The sequence below is a fragment of the Lolium rigidum genome, chromosome 1 (assembly GCF_022539505.1).
Source record: "Lolium rigidum isolate FL_2022 chromosome 1, APGP_CSIRO_Lrig_0.1, whole genome shotgun sequence".
Classification (NCBI taxonomy): domain Eukaryota; kingdom Viridiplantae; phylum Streptophyta; class Magnoliopsida; order Poales; family Poaceae; genus Lolium; species Lolium rigidum.
Genome location: NC_061508.1, coordinates 72,667,699 through 72,693,404, shown reverse-complemented (window position 1 = coordinate 72,693,404; position 25,706 = coordinate 72,667,699). Strand labels below are relative to the sequence as shown.

The 25,706-nt window shown below is 42.5% G+C and overlaps 1 protein-coding gene across 1 annotated transcript; it reads right to left on the bottom strand.

The window, feature by feature from the left end:
* Window positions 1-1,840: 1,840 nt before the first annotated feature.
* On the bottom strand, window positions 1,841-12,007 carry LOC124675620 (fe(2+) transport protein 1-like). Its single transcript, XM_047211690.1, has 2 exons — window positions 11,342-12,007; window positions 1,841-2,296 (listed from the first exon to the last, which is right to left on the bottom strand). Exons 1-2 carry the CDS (start codon window positions 12,005-12,007, stop codon window positions 1,841-1,843), a joined length of 1,122 nt encoding a protein of 373 aa, XP_047067646.1.
* Between the last annotated feature and the right edge of the window lie 13,699 nt (window positions 12,008-25,706).

The following is a 25,706-nucleotide window of genomic DNA, read 5'->3' as shown; positions in this document are numbered from 1 at the left end:
GTAGTACTTCTATTTCTGTCTTGGTTACAACAGTATATTTTGATTATGTATGATTGTGTGACTTGTTGACTTATCATGCCACCAAGTTCTGAATGTTTTCATTTTTTCCCCTTATACCTTCTGCCATCTTTCTTACAACTAGCTTGGTAAATACTATTTTTTAGGAAATGAGAAGCAATGCTGGAGGTACTCGTAATGATGAGAATGGTATCTCGGGTGATGAGCATGAGAGAATAGACTTCAAGACATTCTACCAAGCGAAGTTCTCAAGTTGGAATCTGCGTTTGATGTGTTTGGACCAATTGTCTTCATGCAAAAAATAGTTAAAACATTTCTTTTTTTCCGTCCATGGATCTACAAGATTTAATGTGATTCACATGCGACTCTTGTCATTTGGGATACAGATACAGTATGAGATTGCAAAATATATTTCATTGTTTGCTGTTCATGAACCTCCGAAATAATCTTGTGGTAGCAAGGTGTGCGCTATTTTTTTTACTAGATTACAAAGCCTGATGTCCAAACGTGTAGTCTATTACCTTCCTTGTGGATCACTAATGACTTAACGTGGGACAAAACACTGTCAGCTGGATCATCAAATTGTTTCGACCAATGGTAGTTGTGGACCACTATGGGCACTGTTAATTATTATAAATATTGCCAGGTTCTTGGAGCATGTTGGTTATTACCGTAATTGACAGTGTCATGCACCCTCTCGTCTATAGTTATATTTGACTGGGCACCTAGACCGTCGGCCATTGTGAATTCCGAGGGGAGCAAACAACCATCAGTAAATGCATAATTGAGGGGACACAATCAGCTATAGCCATTGTGAGATGGCCCCTAAACAAGACATAATCGACAGCTCACCCTCGGCTTTACACCGTCAGCAAATATAATAGCCCACGGTACCGTCAGCCATTAGAGCAATGACCGACCAAGCAACGCCGACTGGAGATTACCGACGGTGCACCATCGTATATAGTAATAACCGACGGTAAACTTAAATGTCTGACGGTAAATCAACCCTCGGCTATATGGGGATATCTAGTAGTGTTTGCTACAATTGGCGCCGGCCGTTACTCAAGCGGCCACTAGTACTGCTACACGCAGCAACGGAGGCGGCGGTTGCTGCAAGCGCTAGTGAGGGCCGCTACAAACGGCGGTGGCGGCTGCTACAAGCGACGGTGGTGGTTGCTGCTGCAAGCCCGCGGTTTCATGTGGCATGGCATATTGTCATGTCAGCTGCCGGCAGATTCTTTTTTGCATTCGACCAAACGTGTACCCCATGTGCAGTTTGGACTATCCCACCACAGTCAACGGTGGCGTCGACAGACCTCACCGTAGACGGGGAGGACGCGGCCTCACCAGCGGAGGCAATGAATAACACATAGGGGTAGGGTGGGTGCAGTCACGCAAGTGCCGAGGTGAGCTTCTCTTTCATCTCCGGTGAACAAGCAGTTTAGGGTTAGTGTTGATTATATTTCTACCTCATGGTGCTAGCTAATGCAAATGTTAAGGCAGCTGTACATGCAACATGTTTAATTAGCCCGAAATAACATTTGCACATAATTAATCGTGTTATTATTATTTTTACACAAAATACTACAACAGGAGTACAGTAGTTTCTTTTTCCAGTTGACGTGCCAAACACTCTACGTTTACAACAATATAGGCTAGTGGCTGAGGCTGATTTGGCAAGCTTAATTACAACTTTGCAATTGCACGTTCGTACACTACAACATACTACTACTATACACTTTACAGGATGGCGATGTGCTACAGCACTATGTACAGCAGATCGAGCGAGCACGGTGAAGCAGGTGTCGTGGTCAGACGGTTACGCCCACTTGGCCATGACGGACATGCCGCCGGCGCCGAGGAGGACGGGGAGGAAGCAGACGAGCTGGAGCCTGACGCTGGCCTGCAGCTTGGGCCCCATGAACTCGGCGGCTAGGAGCTCGACGAGGGCCATGTAGTGGAGCAGGCCGGCGGAGACGGCGTTGAGCAGGCCGACGACGATGAGGGCGGTGGGGCTGTTGTCCCTGTACACCTTGGTGAGCGCCAGGCCGAGCGCGATCCCGAAGGGCGTGGTGGTGGAGAAGAAGAAGACGAGGCCGGACTTCATCCTGGCGCCGTACTCGGCCTGGAGGATGCAGCCGCCGAGGCCCATGCCCTCGAACATCTGGTGGAAGCACATGGCCGCCACCAGCGGCCGGATGGTGCACACGCTCTGCGACGCCCCCATGCCCAGCCCGATCACCACCGAGTGCACCACGATGCCCATCTCTAGAACCTGCATGCCTCACGAGTGCATGCATCATTAGAACACAAACTAGAGGTGCCATGGGTAGTTACATTCTTAATTATTAAGCTCGATTTCTTTAGGAAAAAACAGTCAAGTGATGAATCATGGATGAATCAAGTGATGAATAGACGGCTACGTTGATGTGTAGTCCAGTTCCACTTTGTTTCTTTCGCTGGTTGATTCTTGTATCAAATCTGGGCGATGCCTGAGATGTTCTAAACTATGTACTCGTAACTATTTTTAATAAAAGACTGTGTGCATCATCATGATGCAGAAGTCGGGGTCTTATTCCCCATTTCGAAAAAAATCTGGATTATCATACGATACAAACTGAACAGAAGATTCATCAATCAGTTTTACTTAGGGACAAACATATGACACAGGTCTCACATAGGCTTCAAGTAAAAGATGAGCCAGCCGTGCTTAATTATCTAGTACGAGTATGCAAGATGAAACAAAAGGAAATAAATGAACTACAAACTGAAGTCAAACAAGCAACTCATAGCTTAACCCCCCACACAAAAAAACTAAGTTAACTGAAGTACTAAAGCTATCATTCGATCCAAGTTGAACATATATTGAAGTAGTAGGTTGGTAGACAAATGGAAGATTACATGACGTAGTTTGACTCGGTTAGCGACCTGTAGTTGCGACAAAACAAATACTCAATCATTAGCTTGGTCGCGCCCACAGTTACTCGCAGAGTCGCAATTATATAAAATTTTGTCAGGATTTCTCTACTACTTAAAAAGACTAAACATATTCCGTATTCTGCCCCGCCTCTAATACGTTCGTCGTTCCGCTCGACCGCCCGCGCGGGCCAAGCCCACCAGATGTTACCAATCCATATATCGCCCAAAATAAATGAAGTTTCCCTAATGATCCGGAAAGGCCGGCGCTAATCCCTTTCTCCTACTTTCTTCTTCGCGTGCGGCGACCCGGGCGATTCTGCAGCGACGGCCACCAGGAGAGAGGCCGGGCGCACCCCCGACCCCATGCTCCTACCTTCGTCTTCGCGTGCGGCGGCAGGGAGATTCTCGATCCAGTGACGACCACCAGGAGAGAGGCTGCGGCGCACCCCCGACCCCCTTCTCCTACCTTCATCTTCGCGTGCGGCGGCCGGGGCGATTCTCCATTGACGGCCACCAGGAGAGAGGCCGGCGCAACCCCCGCCCCCCTTCTCATATCTTCTTATTGGCCGTCACTGAGAGACGGATTCCGGAGCCATGGATTTTCCGCTCGATCCGGTTAGCAGGTACGCAGGGTGTGGTGTGTGAATCCTGGGCTGAGTCTAATTAACAGATTTCGGCTGAGGCAGTAGTACTGAGTTTGCAAGGTGAGGACTCGGTCAGCAGCAACGCTCAACCGGCGGCGGCGGGTGTGTCTGTGCTTGGGGGACGTCGTGGACGGGACTGGTGTTGGCGATGTCGCAAGCGGCATGGGTGGCGTGGAGGTCCCTTTGCCCGCTGATTCTGCTGACTCGACCAGCCACGGCAATCCACTGTCACCTGGCTAGATGAAGAGGTGAGCAGGTGTAATTAAACTTATAGTTCTTGATCCCAAACCATGATCCCAAAGACCATGTTCCCGTACACAAGTAAGGAATTTGTGTGTATATGATTTTGTAGAAACGGTGATGATGTTAATTTCTGTGTCTCTGCTTGCATCCTCGAATTTCTGTGTCTCTGCTTGCATCCTCGAAGTGGGAAAAAAAATGTAAGGATGTACTGTGTAGGTAAATGGCAATCTTTAGCTGGAATTTGTTTACTGATATGAATTGAGAGGCGGCTTGTATCGCACCAGAAAAATAGTAGTTTGGTTTGCATGTCAGTGGGCGGAATAAAAATAGATCAGCGTATGTGTCTTTTCTATAAATAGATGGAAATTTTTCAATCTTTTCGTGGTGTGTGATTGTGCATCACCTGATGGCGACCTTTGTATTACTCCGTACTGAATTTTGTGAGCACATATGATTTGTGGCAGGTCATGTTTTTCTTTGTCTATGCTTGTAACTGTCTTTTGTTCAGATGACGTCGTGGACGGGACTGGTGTTGGCGATGTCGCAAGCGGCATGGGTGGCGTGGAGGTCCCTTTGCCCGCTGATTCTGCTGACTCGACCAGCCACGGCAATCCACTGTCACCTGGCTAGATGAAGAGGTGAGCAGGTGTAATTAAACTTATAGTTCTTGATCCCAAACCATGATCCCAAAGACCATGTTCCCGTACACAAGTAAGGAATTTGTGTGTATATGATTTTGTAGAAACGGTGATGATGTTAATTTCTGTGTCTCTGCTTGCATCCTCGAATTTCTGTGTCTCTGCTTGCATCCTCGAAGTGGGAAAAAAAATGTAAGGATGTACTGTGTAGGTAAATGGCAATCTTTAGCTGGAATTTGTTTACTGATATGAATTGAGAGGCGGCTTGTATCGCACCAGAAAAATAGTAGTTTGGTTTGCATGTCAGTGGGCGGAATAAAAATAGATCAGCGTATGTGTCTTTTCTATAAATAGATGGAAATTTTTCAATCTTTTCGTGGTGTGTGATTGTGCATCACCTGATGGCGACCTTTGTATTACTCCGTACTGAATTTTGTGAGCACATATGATTTGTGGCAGGTCATGTTTTTCTTTGTCTATGCTTGTAACTGTCTTTTGTTCAGATGAAAGAATATGCTAAATCGGTCCAGCACGGTCCATTTCGTCTACCGACATCTTAGACCGAGTAGGGGGCAACGGCCAACTGGGATTTAAATGATGTCGCTAGGTGGGCAAGTGTACTGTTCAATAATTGACATATGTTATGTAATACTGCATACTATACTGTCTGACGCACATATCCCAATAAAATTGAGTGGCCCAGATAGCGGGATCATCTGGACCCGGGTTTCGTTTTGAATTTCCGGTATTTACGGTCTTACTCCTTTTGGAAATGTTAGCAGGTGAGGCGATTCGTTGAAAAGATGTCTGCTGGGGTGTAATGGGAGCCTTTTTCTTATGCATGTATTTGTTTCCTGCACACAAATTCAGTTCTCTTTGTGGAATTTCGAATTATTTTGGTGCTCTGGTTTTGCATACTAGGTATGCTATATTGTTTGCGAGAAATGTAATTTCGCCACGTTTATCTATTGCCATTGTATGTCTTCTGATTCAATTTTCTTAAAACTGATCAACATTTATGTTCGCTTTAGGGATGAAAAGTGAGTTCAATACTTCAAATGCTAAATTGTTGCATATGTCATGTGCTCGATGGAGTGGGACTGACGGCGTGACAAGTCGAAGTACAACATTCTTGCAAATGAAAAATTATCCTGCGGTATTTCTTGAAGCCCAAGGTTGCAATGAAGCCTTTTACGGAATAGTTGGAGCAAATTATTACAGTTAAAATTCTTGTATCACTGAAGTGGCATTCCATCATCTGCTGAAATTGATTGAGATATATTCCTTAATCCCAATTGTTCTGCCGTGTGAGACAATTTATTCATGTCGGTACATTATTGCTTGCATCGGTCTAATAGTCTATGGGTGGCCCACATGATGTCATGAGAAAATTTACTTATTTGTTGATCTTGAGTTCAATCTATTTTATCTATTTAGTAGTTTTGGTTCAAAGCTTTATTCCACTATTATTTCAGGGACAATTTCTCTATTAGCCTAATTAGTCATACAATTAAATTTATTTACAATACAAATTGTAATGAATGTATTAGTTTCGTAGATTAACTTTATGATCTAGGTAAAAGCTTACCGTGTTGTATATAATCTATTTTGTACAAATTTAGCGTGAGTCGATTTTACAATGATTTTTATAACCACTTTTCATGATAATCACTACGTGTCCAAAGAGTAATGCATTGATAGACCAGCTTCCAGATTTTTTAGGTAAAAGTGTAGCGTGTGATTTGTACTCTGTTTTGTACATACTAAAGCCTTAGACCAATTGCAGTACCAGTGCTCATTACATGTTACTATTGTGTATCTACACAAGAATCTTGCTTCAAAAAGAGGAACATGATGGATGTCTTCTATCTTTTAACTTTACCAACAAGTGCTTTTGCAAATCCGATAGATATCTTGGCTCGAGCATTCGAAATCAGCCTTAACGGTGGCTGTATGCAGGAGCGAGAAGATGTCGGAGTGGCAGGCCGGTGAGGCTAGCGTTGGTGCCCTGGAGCGCATGCAAAAGCTTATCGGAGTAGGAGGTAAGCATCATGAAAGTTAATGAACATGACGTATTGTAGCTTCTTCTCTCCTAGAGCTTCATGTTTGACTGAATGCTTATATGAGATAGTCACGTTCGACCCCATTGAATTAACACATACCTCAGTATATTATCTTATGGTTACGTTGGAGTGTATTACCATCACTGGTTACATGAAGAACTACAAGTGCATTTTCTTTATTTGCTATCACTTGGATATATCTATGTATATAAGGTTTCAGATTCATATTGCAATGTCAAAATGGCTAATCGATTTGGGTACCATCTACTATTTATCACTGCTACAAATTCTTAAGCAAATGCAGTTAGCCAGCGAGGAACCAAGCATATGTCTACTGTTGTATGTATGCTTTATCAATAACACTCACTTTTCTGTACTATAAACCTAATGTTGCTAATTTAGTTGTGGTTAATGCCATCTACTATATTGTGACCACTATATTGCTCTCTCCATATATTGCTCTCTCCTCCATCCAAGGTAAATCCTTGGCTTCAGATTTTCCTATAGTGGCTACTGTTGAAAATTTGTTTTCTCGGGATTTCTGAATTTTAAGAACTCGGATTAGTCTTTCTCGGGATTTCTGAAATTTGTAGTTAGTCGTTTTGAAATATATGCTATTTCTGAACCATTGTACATTAACTGATATACTGCAAAATATATGCTATTCTGCTTGTACTGTAATTTCTCCAAAGTTACTGAATTTTTCATTGTAGTGAACTCTCCTGCTACTTATATTTCACATAAATGAGGGCTTTGAAATTTCAATAGAGCAAGGGAAGGAGAAGGGATTTCATTAGGAAAGAGAAAAGGAGGGAAGAAAGATTTGGAAACACCAAGATAAAAGAAGTTAGTTTTGCATTAGTTGATATCCCATTCCAGTGTCCATTGTCAGGGTGATTGATATGTGTTCATGGATTTATATCCTGTTAATATGGAGAAGCAAAACCATTTGAAGCAGTGGTGCTGATACCTAGATTATACTGCAGCTAGAATCAGAGAAACTTGTGAGGTCTCGTCGGTTGAGTTGTCTAGCACCTACATACCTTCATAATGTTTGAATTCACACGGAAAACTTCATGTCAAAAGAAACATATTGTTCCTTGTGCACTATTAGAAATCCCCAACATGATCATTGTGTGCTCTCTTGTTTGAATAATTGCTCTGCTTCAGTGTAGAAGCAACTGCCTGTATATTCTTTCATCTATAAAAGTTTCCTAATTCATTGATTTAGTTCAACAAGTACTCTGTCCTATATTTCCCTTGTTCAGTTGTTGTGTATTTTAGTAAATAACTTATCATGACCGTATTTCCGGTTGGCCTTCATCCGGAGTGGATGGTACCAGAAGTCCTGCATAATGAAGGGGCATATGCACCCGGGAGCCAAAACACCGCATCCTCGGAGCTATACTGAACCAGCTAATGAGATGTGAGTTCCTTAGTTTTGTCAAGTCATCTTTGCTCTTCCTCTGCTCCTGCCATGTTCTTGTTCTGATCGAAAAATTGTACCCAGGCATCAGGTATGGCGTCTACAGTTCTGAAGTAATTGTATGGGAATTAGCTATGTTGTGTGTACCTTGGAGCGGGCTGAATCCAATGCAAGTCGTGTGGGAGTAGTTGGGTTCCAGAACAGATGACTAGACATTCTCAAAGAAGTTGACCCACGGGTCGCTAGCATAATGTATTCATGTTGGGACAAGTAAGATAATGGATCAATATTCTCAAGTTTTATTCTCCCATTTATATGTCATTTGCCTCATTGACACTCAGCTTAAGGTTTCTTTGCTGCAGCGATCGAATCAAACAACCATCATTTTTTCCAGCTCTTGTCGCCGCTAAAGAAATTATATCGCTTGTTCCTGAGACAACGTCTGGATAATGCAAAAATGGAAGAAGAAAAAAGATTGTTTATGCTACTACATGGACCAAGTTTTTCATGGTGAAGCATGTGGAGATGCTTTCAAGATCTCTACGCTACGATAAGATTAAAGCTAGACATCCTTTTGTGAAAAATTGCGATAAATGTGTGAAGCAGCACAATGTTGCTGAAGAAAGTGTAACATTTTAGTTTCAAGTGGAGAAAATTTGGCGTAGCACGAAGTGCTTTGTTCATGCTAAATAATTGTCCAGTTCTGGATTTAGGATTGTGGGGGTGATTCTGAGATTCAGAATTCACAAAAAAATAGGATCTTGATTTTGTTCGTTTAAAATTGAAAGAAAAAAGGGAACAAAAAGTTTTTGGCATGTGCAGAAAGTGCAGGAAAACTTTACCAAGTGTAGTCTTGCGTATCATGTATACATATGTTACTTGACATCTCTATGAATGCACATTATTACTTTAGGTTATCCCATGGGGGATAAAATTTACCCTCTTTATCAAAAGTAAGGTTCAATTCAGCATTAGGACATGGTGAACTGAATGGCTAACTCCACGGATTGATCTCCGGTACCTTTGTTGTGACAGTTAAATTTATACGCATTGCTGGTTGTATAGGCTTTTGCAATCCCGATTGGGTGATGTAGTCCAGGTAGTTGGTACTCTACCCAATTAAGAATGAGGTAGTAGGGAAAACAATGCTTCATTTAGACTAGGGAAAAACTACGACCAGTATCTCAGTGTAATTTGGTAGTGTAATTTGGTACTGTCATTCATGCCAAATTCGTGGGAAAAACAAGATGTTTCTGCATCCCTGCAAGAGTACATTCAGTATACAGACATTGAAATATTCTGGCCACACATGCCATAGTAGTATAGCAACTAATTGTGTGACTTGCTGCTTACTCGTGCAGGGTCCGGATGGGTCAAGCATCACCAGACAGTACACCGTGTCCTTCCAAACCGAGTGACCTTGAGAAACCAATCCGTGGGTATGCAGAAAAGCTGGGGGATGAGATCATTGATCCTTGCCTGAGGACTACCTCCGATTCGCTTGGTGAAGCTTACAACTTGTACTACTTGTACTTTGAGGAACATGGTTTCAGAATTAGATATGGGAAGAGCCGGCTAAATGAAGAGAAGACAAAATACATGCAAGAAATTATGTGCGGATGCTCGGTAAGTGTAGAACAATATAACATGCGAAAATTGATTGTGATATGGTTCCGCAGATGGGTCTGTGCATCGAACTGACAAAGTAGTTGTTGTGTTGCTCTTTTAATTTTGTGAAGGGCAAATCAACAGGAGAGAATACTAAATTGTGTTGGTGTGAGTGCCCTTCGATGGCACGGAGCCAAGCATAGACATGTACAAAGGGACAAAGAATTGTGGTGAAATGGTATTTTGGCCATCACACAAGCACATAGATGTACACTAGGGACCTTGTCCATCAGCTCCGGGACAGCAACATATATCAATTGGCAAAGTGGACAACACAATTACAACATTCTTTCACAGTGTTTTTGAAACTGAAGGTGAAGAGGAGATGTCGAGCAATTGAAGGAATTCCTGGAGGATCTAGAGATAGTTTCATGCAGCTGCCTAAGGAGATTTTGTTATAAACGAATGTTTTTTCAGTTGGTGTCATGACTTGTGATAACCAATGATTTTAAATTAACGCGAGAGATATTTCTATAAATAGTACTGGTGTCTTTGATGATTATATTTTATGATATCTCTAATTTCTTTTGTTTTTTTATAAGTTTATTATGAACTATATATGTGCATTAGGAAATAAAATTTAACTACCCGTGGCAACGCACGGGCATTTTAACTAGTATTACTTAAAAAGTTTAAGTATTGCACCCGTCCTGTATAACTAAGATGCACAGAGTCGTAACAAGTCTAGCAAAAATTTAAAAAAAAGGCTAAACCCAAGTAGTCAAACTATAAATCTCTTATAGTGTCACTTTCACTTCATTAAAACATTGAACACATTAGCGGAGCTCATCCAGGCATATTAAGCAAGCATAAGTTGCTAAGCAGGCACTTATTTACATACATCCCTTCATATGTACTTTGGAGTAGGATGGTAGAAGTGTCCAGCAACAGATAGTCCCTCCGTTCATGAATATATGAATACAAGGCCACTTTGTGTGTCAAACTTTGACTAATAATTTAGTCAATAAAATATAAGTTATAAGTCATCTAAAAGTATATCATTAAATGCAAAGTTCTTTGAAATGTACATTCGACCATATACATATAGATGATATGTAACTCATATTTAGTTGACTAAATTATTATTCAAAGTTTGTCTCGAGAACCGAAGTGGCCTTGTATTTCCGACAGAGGGTGTATGTAATTGAATCATGATAAAAACAAGTGAATATGAAATTAATTGATTTCCTATTCTAGTTATTGGGAACTTAAAATAAAAGGTTAGATAATTCTGCAGCATGTTACCCAAACTTATATATTTACATGTTTTATATTTCTGAAATTATAAATTTTTCGAAAGATTTGATTTTCTAATAGTTGAAACATCTGAAAGTTTTTAAAGTGTTTTTTTGGAAGTTCCAAATTTCCAAAGTTGAAGTTCTGAAAGTATCAAATTTCTAATTTTTTATAAAGATTCGGAAGTTTGAAATTTCTGAAAGTGACAACTCGATTTTTTAATAGTTAGTACCTCGTTTTCTGAAAGTTTCCAAAAAAGGAAAGTTTTAACCATACGTTCACTATGTGAAGAGGAAAAAAAGAAACACCTTGTCGGAAAGTAACGGCCTTGGCTGTGGTGAGTGGTGACCGCAAATTAGTCTTGGCCCAACAGTAGTTGTATAAGAAGTACAAGTACATTGATCAGAGTGACATGAAAAAGATCAAACAGAACTAGTAATTGGCAGGTCCAGCGAGCGTAATGGCAAGTGTGACACAAGATACCTGAACGACAACGCGGTTCCGTCGCAGCTGCATCTGGCCGGCCTCTGCGTCGTCGGGCTTGGCCAACGCCATGCCGTGGCCGTGGCCATGTCCATGCCCATGTCCGTGCCAGTTTCCTCCCTGCTCCGGGCTCTGCTCCGGGCTCTCGTGGTCGGCGACTGCGGCGGTACTACCACGGCCGGCGCCACCCTTGTTCCGGTTGTAGAAGGTGAGCATGAGCGAGTCGACCATGAGCGTGAACAGGGCGGCGAGCATGGCAACGAAGGCGGTGAAGGGGAACTCTCCCCATGGCTTCACGGGGAGGCAGGGGGAGGAGAGGCTGTTGAAGGAGTCCGGCAGCACGTGCATGTATCCGGTGCCGAGGATGACCCCCGACGCGAAGGCCTTGACGACGGAGAAGAGGCTGCGGTCGGGCTGCAGCGCCGGCACGGACTTGGCGAGGAGCGGCAGGCACACGCCGACCACGCTCGAGAACAGGATGGTCGGGATGGCGATGAGCTTGAGACGCCGCGCCTTGGGCACGTTGTGGCATGCGTCGGGCGCCGCCGCCGGGTCGGCGCACAGGCCGGCCTCGGGCGCCTTCTGCGCGTGGGAGAGGAGGGGAGAGGAGGAGCAGACGATGACAATCAGGAGGGCCAGCGCACGGGCTTGGGACGGCGGCGCCATTGCTCGATCTTGGCTTGGCTGAGGTTGTTGTACGTAGCTAGCTGGGAGGGAGGGAGTGACTTAGCTTGCTTAGTGAGCAGCTGTCAATCTCTTACTACTTCTGCAACTGCAAGGGTCGTTGTGTACTTGGGTACTTGTACGGTTGTACTGGTGCTTTTTGAGCTTATGAGGTGAGCGGGTTTATATAGGATTTGAACTGAGTTTGAGCCCAGTATGATCTTGCAGCCAGCCCAGCAACAAAAATAGTTTTTGTAGTGAAAAGCAAAATTGAAGTACACTAGCTCTAGACCGACATGCCACAAAATGTGACACATATTTTCTGAGGATTACTAAAATCAAGATGTGTGACACACTAACCCAATAACCAGTACGTGTTTCAAAAAAAAAAAAACCCAATAACCAGTACGGCCCGAATCATGCTGCTTTCCCAGACAAGTGGACTAACCAAGGAATTGTTGTCCGGAATAAGCTAACCTGTGTGCAGCGTACTGTATGAGACCGTTTCATGGTTTTGCACCGTAAATATCCATGCTTTCATGCGCCTGAGGTGTTACTGTCGGACTGTCGGCCGGCTAGCTAGCAAGCGCAAAGCTGTGGGTGTGAAACTAACCTACTTCAATTTGCTCCAATACTCTGTTATTAATTTTAAAAAATGACGCAGCTAGTTTTTTGTCGACCTAGAACTAATTTAAGTCTAGGTCACCTAATTTCTTGTGTACTTCATGTGTAATAGATAAAAAAAAAATGCAGTTGCACACACATGCACAATTTCACATCCATGCGTTAGTTTTACTAGGAAGTTTCGGCGCGGCGACACGCCGCGCCCGTGGAACGATATCCGATAAGCTAAATTTTCTGGTTCCTTCATATGGCGGAAACAAAACAGGTACAATGTTGGCTAAGCCACAGTTGGTTTGCTGGTATATCCAGTGTGTCATTTTTTATCTTGGATAGTGCAGAGAATTTAGAACTGTTGTATGCAAGTTCCAGCAGTCTAACTCGCTAAAGGAGGTAGATAAAATGAAGATAGAAGTTCATAAGTTGGTATGCTTAATTCAGTAATAATCAAAAGAGGTTACTTGAGATGATTATACATAGTTCCAGATAAGGTAATAATCAAAAAGACTGGGCTCGTATAGTCCTAGACCAATAATATGCAACAATGTACAATTGTACATATGACTAAAATGTATAGTTGTAAAAGTCATTTTTGCAGATAATAATTTAGATGGATGTTTTCATCATGGGTCGATTGTATAGGGAAGAGCAACTAAGAGAAGTGGATAAAGAGTCACAGGTAATATTGTGTTTTCTATTGTAACAGGAAGCCTGAACACTCAGGCTAAATCTGCAACATCGGATGCATTTTCCCTCATTAATTTATTATAGATTCTTAGACCAACCATCAATTGGTAGCTATTAATAACTTACATAAAGATGAATGAATTTTTCCTTTTTCTAGGAGCTCTAATGATTGCCTTTCTTCGGTAAGATAAATGTTTAGTCCAATATTTATAATCTTATATAGGTAGTGTTGATGGCGGAGCTTCAGAAGCTAGTGTCTATTCAGGAGGTAGAAGTAGTGTTTATTGGAAGGAGTAACTTATGTATTCCATGAACATAGGGAGGCTGCAAATTTGCTGCATTAATGTACAGATTATTCCAAATCCCAGTATCTGAGGTGTCCTAATGCGTAACTTAAAAGACCAAGAAACTAAAGAAAGCAAGGATTGATTTTCAGGCGGCACCAACATATGCATACATGATCCTCATCTTTGGCTTCGTCATTATCTATATTTACAGAAGATGCAACGATGCAAATGAACTTGAAGAGCAGAAGCTCAGGGGAATGAACCCAAAGAAAATAAGATCTAACGTGAAAGAGTGGACCGGTGATAATATATTACCTGGAGATGAATTCACAGGGAATTCAGAATTCCCTGCATAATAATTACAAAGTTAGGGACCGGCAGTTCAAATATATCTGGAAAAAACGCAAACATACTGAAATAGGTAATAAAACACTCACATACTGCAGGAAATGCGAGGTATAAGGAATCTAGAAAAAATATTTATATAACTAAATAAAAAGAGATGACAAAATGCATCAACTCAGCAAAACAATTTTCGTATGCCAATCCATGTTTTAAATGTAAAATTTTGCATTGGTTGCTAAAACAAAAGACTACTTGACTTTTAGAGAGTGAGCAAAGTTAATACAAACACAGAAGAATCTACATTAGTATATCATTACTCTTTTACAAACGGATATAATAGGAAGTACATTGGTAGTATGAACCCTAACCTTCTACATTTCAAGTAGTACAATTCGGAAGTAAGAAAGGAAAATAATGGATGAATTTTCTTTCCTGATCTACTATGACCAGTGATATAAAAATTACTGTTAGATGAAAAGGACTAACAAACCAACAATGATTTTTAAGAAATCCAGTAATCATATACAAATGAGTTATCAACAATATCCTTTCTACTATCTGAAGATGAGTATCTCACCTCTAAAAGGGGCAATGCTGACGGAGAGAAACCAATCAAGTGCTGCTGGCCCAATGACAATCAAGTGCTTGGTTTGCCTGCCAGAAGGACTGTATATACTCAAACTCAAAATAGATAAAGCAATGAAAACCCAATCTTCCGTCAGGCCAAACCAATTCAGTTCAAATAGCTACAACACCTGCATTTACAGATACAAAATAAATATCAGTTTCTTAGCTGGACAGTGAGTATGCCGCAGTTCATTTTAGAAATCTAAAGTTTGAGTTGCAGCAGGATTTACAATAAAATCAAAGGTTGCCTACTAATAAACCACAGTTCACACTGCAAAGTCCAACCTTTCAATCAAATTCCAAAGCAATTGCGGAAGCAAGCTACCGAAACAGCTGATGCAATATTTTCACCTGCATTTACAGATACAAAATAAATATCAGTTTCTTAGCTGGACAGTGAGTATGCCGCAGTTCATTTTAGAAATCTAAAGTTTGAGTTGCAGCAGGATTTACAATAAAATCAAAGGTTGCCTACTAATAAACCACAGTTCACACTGCAAAGTCCAACCTTTCAATCAAATTCCAAAGCAATTGCGGAAGCAAGCTACCCAAACAGCTGATGCAATATTTTTTCTCCATGGCTTCATATGCTCGGTACTCACACTGGTAGAGTTCTGTAGCTGGTGATGGTAGGAGGCTAAATAAAGGAGGGTCGGATCTGCAATTCGTAGAATAAACCATCAACAACGGAAACGGATCTGGATCCATGAACAACAAAAAATCTTGCGAGGAACCATGGAGCCAGGCCGCACAGGCGTTGGAGACACAGAGGGAGAGACAGAGATTGATGGGAGGATGGGCGGCGTGAGCGAACGGCCGGCCCCCGGCCGAACAACGACAACAGCTGCAGCCAGCACCATGTACAACGACCGCGGATGGAACATCAGAAGCGGTGGGCCGATCCAACCGCGCACGGATTGCCAGGACGCAGAAGCCTACCTTGCCTCGCGTGCATACCACCGGAAGAACCACTGCGGGTAGCAAGACCAGAAGCTACTGTAGTAATATATCTTGAAGTCCACCACACCGATTTAGGTCGGAGGAAAGAGCTCGCCGCCGGCCGGTAGCAGGGCGTGCACTCATACTGTTGTAGAACAATCTACACAGAGAAAACACAGGAAAGAACCACAACACGGTGGATTAAGAAAAGACAAAAACGCAATCAACAGAATCTAAGAAACACCCAATAAGAACCAATCAGAAGCACAGGACACAAAACTTTCCAACGGAATTAAAAACACCCAATAAGAACCCGATCATGAACAGGGAAAACAAAACGGAAGGTACCAGACAACTCGTGTGTTTCCGGCCGCCGGCATCGAACTCTTCGTGACAGAGCCCACATACAAACAGAGAGGAATACAGAGAAATTGGTCGTCAGCGTGGATGGTGGTCCTCTGAACCTACTACTCCCCCTCCTCCGCTCGGACACGCCTCCTCGGACGATGGCGATCAGAGGCTCTACCATTGAGCCAACCATGGGAAGGATCTAGGTCAGGAAGGAGCTCCCAGATGGAGGACGGTAAGGTGGAGATCGGCCATGGAGGCGTTCATGGAGGAGATCCTCGCTGAAGACCGGACGGCGCGGCTAAATCGGCAGTATTGATCGCACTAAGCGGATGCAAAGGCGGCGGCGAAGGAGCCGGGCGGCTTCGCCCACGACCAGCACCACCATCCATACTCGAGCGGAAATCTGAAACAAAATAAATGGAGTAAGTCAGAATAAAAGGACGCGGAAGATGAAGAAGAGGCAGTAAATCATAGGGCCAGGACAATGAACGAAGAAGGAAGGAGAAAGAAAGAACATCGGTCTCTCCGATGCGGAGACGCGAGCGCAGGAATCGAGGAAGCCGAATGCGAAAGGAAACCGAGCAAAAAATTAGGCCCAGAAAACAGAAGAGAAAAGAAGAAGACACGCAATAAGCTACGTGGCAAGGAGGTGGCAACACAATCGCAACACGATCTTCAGTAACGCATGCACAGCCGGTGTGGGCCGATGAAACCGGCGATCGAACGTAGGCAAAGAGCGAATAAAGAGGAACCACCCGGTTTGCATGTGGAGGTTCCACCGGCTGTATGCCGTTAATTGCCCATTTTAGAAAGAAAAAAAAGAGAGAAAAGGGAAGAAATTTCAGCTTGTGCACGAACGGGCAGACGTGAATAGTGGGGAAACCAATCGTGGCTAATCCTAATTGGTTAAAACGGAGATGTCAACAGTACCCAAAACAATCTAGTTAAGGCATATGGGGTTAGCTTTTATATAGTTAATAATGTGCACAAATCACGGTGTAATCTAATGACCATAGAGTCGACCTATAACTAACTCAACTCTCGATCGACCTAGAACTAGCAAAAAGAGTTTATTGATCATACATTATTTTGAGAAGAGTGAATACCCAGCCTTCTCGGTGGAGGCACACAAACACATATCATTCACTATTCAAAGAGTTAGGCAAAGCCTCGCATTGATGCGGAACAGATCGATCGACCAAAAAAATCCAAAGGTACGTGTACGCCCTAGGAGAGTGACTCCACCAACCTAACCCTATGCAAACGAGTGAAATAAATTGAAAGTATAGAATCCTAGGTAGAATCTTTAAGAGGGGATCGTCGCACGTGCTCGGATGATAACAAGTCTAACCATATGTCGATCGTGGGACTTTCATCCCCACGTACAAGTTTCGAGCCACCGCTTTCAACAAGAGCGCAACGAAGGCATGCAAGTGGCATGGATCTCGTGTTTCCACCGGAGTGCGTGCAAAATTATCGTTGAAGTCGCCATTGGAATTATCCCTCTACCAATTTACGACACCGCAAGCCGGATGCCACTAAAGGAGATACCTGAAGCAAAAAAAAAAGTTCCCTACCACCCACTTGCAGTCACTATCACACCACCTTCGATACACATAGTGTGGCGACAAAGGGATGTCTTCCCATTGACACTACAAACATACAAGACTTGATGACTCCGCATGAAGCGCCTTTCTTAGAACTTACCAAGTGGATCTAACCCAATTTGGAGGTGGATGGGGGGGGGGGGGACAGGGGGGACACATACTGCTGCCGGCCCCAGAAGCTCCATCACCTGTGGAGAGGGTATCTCATATAGTCATCAACCTCGAAAAAACTAGAACTGGAGCAACACCATCTCAAGATTCATTTGTCGCATCATACACGCGACCACAATGGCAGCCGCCACCGAAAACCTGGAACACCACCAGGTCCCACCTCCACCGGATGGATGATGACCCACAAGTATAGGGGATCGCAACAGTCTTCGAGGGAAGTAAAACCAAAATTTATTGATTCGACACAAGGGGAGGTAAAGAATACTTATAAGCCTTAACAACTGAGTTGTCAATTCAGCTGCACCTGGAAAAGCACTAGTAACAGGGGTGATGTGAAAGTAGCAGTAATATGAGAGCAGTAGTAACAGTAACACAGCAACAGTAATAGCAATATGAGAGCAATGGTACCAGAAAATAGTTGACATGTAGAACGAGTATATGATGATGAAAGATGGACCGGGGTTCCCAGCTATCTACACTAGTGGTAACTCTCCAATAACAAGTGTCGGGTGAACAAATTACAGTTGGGCAATTGATAGGATTGAAATAGCATTAAGACAGAATATCAATTCATTAATCATGTAGGCATGTTTTCCATATTTAGTCGTACGTGCTCGCAATGAGAAACTTGCACAACATCTATTGTCCTACCAGCCGGTGGCAGCCGGGCCTCAAGGGAAACTACTGGATATTAAGGTACTCCTTTTAATAGAGCACCGGAGCAAAGCATTAACACTCCGTGAAAACATGTGTCCCTCACATCACCGCCATCCCCTCCGGTTGTCCCGATTTCTGTCACTTCGGGGCCTTTGGTTCCGGACAGTGACATGTGCATACAACTTGTAGATACAATCTAAGCAATAATTATAGAGCTCAAATCTAAGATCATGCCACTCGGGCCCTAGTGACAAGCATTAAACACAACAAGATTGCAGCAACAATAACTTCACAAACTTTGTAGATAGACAATCATAACGTAACAATCCATCGGATCCCAACAAACACAACACCGATTACATCGATGAATCTCAATCATGTAAGGCAGCTCATGAGATCATTGTATTGAAGTACATGGGGAGAGAATACCAACTAGCTACAGCTAGAACCCGTAGTCCATGGGGGAACTACTCACGGAGCATGATGGAGGTGATGGCGTTGATGGAGATGGCTTCCGGGGGCACTTCCCCGTCCCGGCAGGGTGCCGGGACAGAGACTTCTGTCCCCCGAATTGGAGTTTCGCGATGGTGGCGACGCCCCTGGAGTCTTTCTGGAGTTTCGTCAAGTGGTACGGTGTTTTTAGGTCGAAAGGGCTTAAATAGGCGAAGAGGCGGCGTCAGAGGGGCACCAGGGCGCCCTCCTCATAGGCCGGCGCGGCCAGGGGCCTGCCCGCGCGGCCCTATGGTGTGGGGGGCCTGGGCCTCCTCTCCGTCTCCCCTTCGGTGTTCTGGAGCCTCCCGGGAAAAATAAGATCTTTGGCGTTGATTTCGTCCAATTCCGAGAATATTGCCCGAACAGCCTTTCTGGAACCAAAAACAGCAGAAAACAGGAACTGGCACTGTGGCATCTTGTTAATAGGTTAGTTCCGGAAAACGCATAAAAACATCATAAAGTGCAAGCAAAACATGTAAGTATTGTCATAAAACAAGCATGGAACGACAGAAATTATGGATACGTCTGGGACGTATCAGCATCCCTAAGCTTAGTTCTCGCTCGTCCCGAGCAGTAAACGATAAAAAGAATAATTTCTGTAGTGACATGCTACTTACATAACCTTGATCATACTATTACAAAGCATATGAAATGAATGAAGTGACTCAAAGCAATGATCTATAGTTGCTAACAAGTAGATAACATATAGCAAAACTTTTCATGAATAATACTTTCAAGACAAGCATCAAAAGTCTTGCGCAAGAGTTAACTCATAAAGCAATAAGTTCAAAGTAAAGGCATCGAAGCAACACAAAGGAAGATATAAGTTTCAGCGATTGCTTTCAACTTTCAACATGCATATCTCATGGATATTTGTCAACACAAAGTAATATGATGAATGCAAATAAGCAAGTATGTAAGAATCAATGCACAGTTGACACAAGTGTTTGCTTCTAAGATGGAAAGAAGTAGGTAAACTGACTCAACATAAAGTAAAAGAAAGGCCCTTCAAAGAGGAAAGCATCGATTGCTATATTTGTGCTAGAGCTTTGGTTTTGAAAACATAAAGAGAGCATAAAAGTAAAAGTTTTGAGAGGTGTTTGTTGTTGTCAAAGAATGGTAGTGGGCACTCTAACCCCCTTGCTAGACAAACCTTCAAGAGCGGCTCCCATGAATTTTTTTTATTTTTGGGTGGCACTCCTTCCAACCTTTCTTTCACAAACCATGGCTAACCGAATCCTCGGGTGCCTGCCAACAATCTCATACCATGAAGGAGTGCCCTTTTATTTTAGTTTTATTATGATGATGACACTCCCCCCCAACCTTTGCTTACACAAGCCATGGCTAACCGAATCCTCGGGTGCCGTCCAACAATCACATACCATGGAGGAGTGTCTATTTTGGTTAATTAATTTGGGACTGGGAATCCCATTGCCAGCTCTTTTTGCAAAATTATTGGATAAGCGGATGAAGCCACTAGTCCATTGGTGAAAGTTGCCCAACAAGATTGAAAGATAAACACCACATACTTCCTCATGAGCTATAAAACATTGACACAAATTGAGAAGCATTTTGAATTGTTTAAAGGTAGCACTCAAGCAATTTACTTTGGAATGGCAGGAAATACCACATAGTAGGTAGGTATGGTGGACACAAATGGCATAGGTTTTGGCTCAAGGTTTTTGGATGCACGAGAAGTATTCCCTCTCAGTACAAGGTTTAGGCTAGCAAGGTTGTTTGAAGCAAACACAAGTATGAACTGGTACAGCAAAACTTACATAAGAACATATTGCAAGCATTATAATACTCTACACTGTCTTCCTTGTTGCTCAAACACTTTTACCGTAAAATATCTAGACCTTAAGAGAGATCAATTATGCAAACCAATTTTAACAAGCTCTACAGTAGTTCTCCACTAATAGGCTTAGACTACATGAAAAAAAAACTTAATCATGATCTACTTGAGAGCTCAAAACAATTGCCAAGTGTCAAATTATCCAAGACATGATGAGGCATTTTCTGTTTTCAACCAAATATAAATAAGTGCAATAGCTTCCAACTTTTATCATTGAACATTAAAAGTAAAACGAAGAACACGAGTGTTCATATGAAAAAGCGGAGCGTGTCTCTCTCCCAAACAAGGATTGCTAGGATCCGATCTTATTCAAACAGAAACAAAAATAAAAGCACATAGACGCTCCAAGTAAAGCACATATGATGTGACCGAATAAAAATATAGTTTCAATAGAAGAAACCTGATAAGTTGATGAAGAAGGGGATGCCTTGGGCATCCCCAAGCTTAGACGCTTGAGTCTTCTTGAAATATGCATGGATGAACCACGGGGGCATCCCCAAGCTTAGACTTTTCACTCTTCTTGATCATATATCATCCTCCTCTCTTGACCCTTGAAAACTTCCTTCACACCAAACTTCTCATAAACTTCATTAGAGGGGTTAGTACTCAAAAAATTTGAATCCACCTTGGTCCTGTAGTGACACATTGCAAGAACTCAATAAAACATTAGCTACAGCTCTCCACGTCTAGAAAGCCTCACATAAAGTCCACAAGAGACAATGCAAAAAAACGAGACAGAATCTGCCAAAACAGTAACAGCCGAGTAAACACGAATTTTAAAATGGTACTTCCGTTGCTCAAATCAGAAAACTCAAAACTAATGAAAGTTGCGTACATATCTGAGGAACACGCACGTAAATTGGCATATTTTTCTAAGTTTCCTACAGAGAAATATGCCCAGATTCGTGACAGATAGAAATCTGTTTCTGCGCAGAAATCCAAATCTAGTATCAACCTTCGATTAGAGGCTTCACTTGGCACAACAAAACACAAAACTAAGATAAGGAGAGGTTGCTACAGTAGTAAAAAACTTCCAAGACACAAATATAAAACAAAATACTGTAGCAAAATAACACATGGGTTATCTCCCAAGAAGTTCTTTTCTTTATAGCCATTAAGATGGGCTCAGCAGTTTTAAATGATGCACTCACAAGAAATAGTATTTGAAGCAAAAGAGAGCATCAAAAAGCAAATTCAAAACACATTTAAGTCTCACATGCTTCCTATGGAAAGGAATCTTATACACGAATAAGTTCATGAAGAACAAAGTGACAAGCATAAGTAGATAGAACAAGTGTAACTTCAGCAATTTCAGCATATAGAGAGGTGTATTAGTACTATGAAAATTTCTACAACCATATTTTCCTCTCTCATAATAATTTTCAGTAGCTTCATGAATAAACTCAACAATATAACTATCACATGCAGCATACTTTTCATGATCCACAAACATATAATTTTTATCAAGCTCAAAAATAGTGGAATTAAAACTTTCGAGCACACTTTTATCAATAATATAGCAAGATGAATGATCAATCTCAAGAGATATGGGACACATAGATAATGTCAAGAACTCTCCAATCCCATTTTCATTAGTAGTACAATTAATATTATCAAGTAACATAGGACCATCATCTAGAGCTTTATCATAAGCATTTGCTAAGCAAAATTCTTTAGTACCATGCATTTCGACATCGAGCACAAACAAAGCATTATCATAAGATTTATCAAAGTAGCATGGATTATCATATATAACAGTAGCATAATTATTCTCACAAGTTTTACTTATAGGAAATATTTCAAGAGAATCCACAGGAACATAACATTCAACCTCTTTCGGTAAGCATGGAGGACAATCAAATAGTGTAAGAGATGAAGAGTTACTCTCATTAGAAGGTTGGCATGGGTAGCTAATCCATTCTTCCTCCTTTTGTGCATCACTCTCCTCTTTTTTTTTCATCCAATGAGCTTTCAGGTTCATCAATTTCCTCCTCTTTTTCATCCAATGAGCTTTCAGGTTCATCAATTTCTTCTTCCACCGGTTCCTGCAAATTGTGAGTGCATTCTTGTGCATTAATGTGTCTCTCTTTATAATCAAGGATATAAGGATTCCTACCGTAGCATTCTATGCAAGAATTAAGGATAGTAGAGACATAATCTTTAAGGTCCTTACAAATAGCACAAGTTTCATAATTCTCAACCATGAAGGATTCTATCTCGGAGGCTCCCATAAATAAGACAAATTGTTCTACCTCTTCGAACCCATAATGAATAAAGCAATTCCGATTATAGTTCTTAATTAAAATTTCCTCACTAAAGCCACATTGAAATTTAAGATGTTTAGTATCATGTTGAGAGCAACAGGATTTATATCATGGCGTCTAAGCAAGATTCTAGCCATTGTATTCAATTTTTCTATCATAGCACTCATTATTTTACCAGTTCTTGATTCTCTATAATTATTATAACATTCTATAAGCTCCAAGTAGGTTGTAGGTTCTCCCATAACAGCAGTTTTTAATTTTTAGATTTTTCAAATTTTTATGGATTTTTGGGTATATAGAAAAAGTAAAACAAGACAAAAAGAAACTAAGCAAAAGTAAACTAGACAGAAATAAACTAAGCACAAATAAACTAGACAGAAATAAACTAGCAAGACAAAATAAAATAAAAGCGGAGAGAGAGGTAGAGTGTACTCCCCAGGTGAACTTATGAGTAGAGCTATGCCTCCCCGGCAACGGCGCCGTGAAAATAGTCTTGATGACCCACAAGTATAGGGGATCGCAACAGTCTTCGAGGGAAGTAAAACCCAAATTTATTGATTCGACACAAGGGGAGGTAAAGAATACTTATAAGCCTTAACAACTGAGTTGTCAATTCAGCTGCACTTGGAAAAGCACTAGTAACAGGGGTGATGTGAAAGTAGCGTAATATGAGAGCAGTAGTAACGAGAATACAGCGAGCTAGTAATAGCAATATGAGAGCAATGGTACCAGAAAATAGTTGACATGTAGAACGAGTATATGATGATGAAAGATGGACCGGGGTTCCCAGCTATTTACACTAGTGGTAACTCTCCAATAACAAGTGTCGGGTGAACAAATTACAGTTGGGCAATTGATAGGATTGAAATAGCATTAAGACAGAATATCAATTCATTAATCATGTAGGCATGTTTTCCATATTTAGTCGTACGTGCTCGCAATGAGAAACTTGCACAACATCTATTGTCCTACCAGCCGGTGGCAGCCGGGCCTCAAGGGAATCTACTGGATATTAAGGTACTCCTTTTAATAGAGCACCGGAGCAAAGCATTAACACTCCGTGAAAACATGTGTCCCTCACATCACCGCCATCCCTCCGGTTGTCCCGATTTCGTCACTTCGGGGCCTTTGGTTCCGGACAGTGACATGTGCATACAACTTGTAGATACAATCTAAGCAATAATTATAGAGCTCAAATCTAAGATCATGCCACTCGGGCCCTAGTGACAAGCATTAAACACAACAAGATTGCAAGCAACAATAACTTCACAAACTTTGTAGATAGACAATCATAACGTAACAATCCATCGGATCCCAACAAACACAACACCGATTACATCAGATGAATCTCAATCATGTAAGGCAGCTCATGAGATCATTGTATTGAAGTACATGGGGGAGAGAATACCAACTAGCTACAGCTAGAACCCGTAGTCCATGGGGGAACTACTCACGGAGCATGATGGAGGTGATGGCGTTGATGGAGATGGCTTCCGGGGGCACTTCCCCGTCCCGACAGGGTGCCGGGACAGAGACTTCTGTCCCCCGAATTGGAGTTTCGCGATGGTGGCGGCGCCCCTGGAGTCTTTCTGGAGTTTCGTCAAGTGGTACGGTGTTTTTAGGTCGAAAGGGCTTAAATAGGCGAAGAGGCGGCGTCAGAGGGGCACCAGGGCGCCCTCCTCATAGGCCGGCGCGGCCGAGGGCCTGCCCGCGCGGCCCTATGGTGTGGGGGCCCCGGGCCTCCTCTCCGTCTCCCCTTCGGTGTTCCGGAGCCTCCCGGGAAAAATAAGATATTTGGCGTTGATTTCGTCCAATTCCGAGAATATTGCCCGAACAGCCTTTCCGGAACCAAAAACAGCAGAAAACGAGAACCGGCACCGTGGCATCTTGTTAATAGGTTAGTTCCGGAAAACGCATAAAAACATCATAAAGTGCAAGCAAAACATGTAAGTATTGTCATAAAACAAGCATGGAACGACAGAAATTATGGATACGTCGGGGACGTATCAATGGACGACCCACACATTGAGATCCAAAGGTTGTCTCCCTTGCCTGCCTCGTCTGGTCAACTGAGAGATAGATGACAAGCTGGAGCGCCCCCTCAACCTTTCGCAGAGGGGCCTGCGGCCACTATGGCCATGGCCAACAACAACGGTGGCATAGTGAGTTGCTTGGGGAGGTACATTATAAGCACAATTGGATCCCCTAGACCACCCCGAGGGATGACATGGGATAGCCAATTTGGGAGCGCGGAGGGAGGGTGGCGCCGCACCCATCTTGCTACTTGGCATGTGTTATCTCTTAATTTATGTTTCTTGGGAACAAGTGGTTGGAAATATTATACATCGGACATCGATCGAGTATGGAGGAAACCGCAATGCAAAAAAATCAAGAAAGATCCTAATAAGAAACAAGTAGGTGATAGAATAACTATTGGAGTTATATACACTCGGGCATTTTTTGCAGGCCGGAAAATACGCTAACATTTTGTAAGACAGGTCGAATCTCGATGGCGTGCGTGTGACTTCACTAAAAAAACATCTGCATTGCTTAGAGAAAATAAAGCGCGGTCTAGGGCGAAACACTGCCGCAGGCCCCTGCGAGGTCTACCGCTCTAGAATTCTCCGAACGAACTGTTAGCCAATGTGATTTTCTCTTGGTTTGTGTTGGTTTAGGCTATAGAAACATGGGAAGTAGTGGTTGATCCCAATATCTAGAAATATTCACTCATGTGGATTCGGCATGGGGGTTCCCCTTTCATGTCCAGCTCATTCCTAAATGGCGATGCACATCGGTGAA

Excerpts from the sequence above, each read along its gene's own strand:
- LOC124675620 (XM_047211690.1), bottom strand. The coding sequence starts at position 12,007 with ATGGCGCCGCCGTCCCAAGCCCGTGCGCTGGCCCTCCTGATTGTCATC. Across the intron at positions 2,297-11,341 it reads GGAACCGCGTTGTCGTTCAG|GTTCTAGAGATGGGCATCGT; the intron begins GTATCTTGTGTC and ends TGAGGCATGCAG.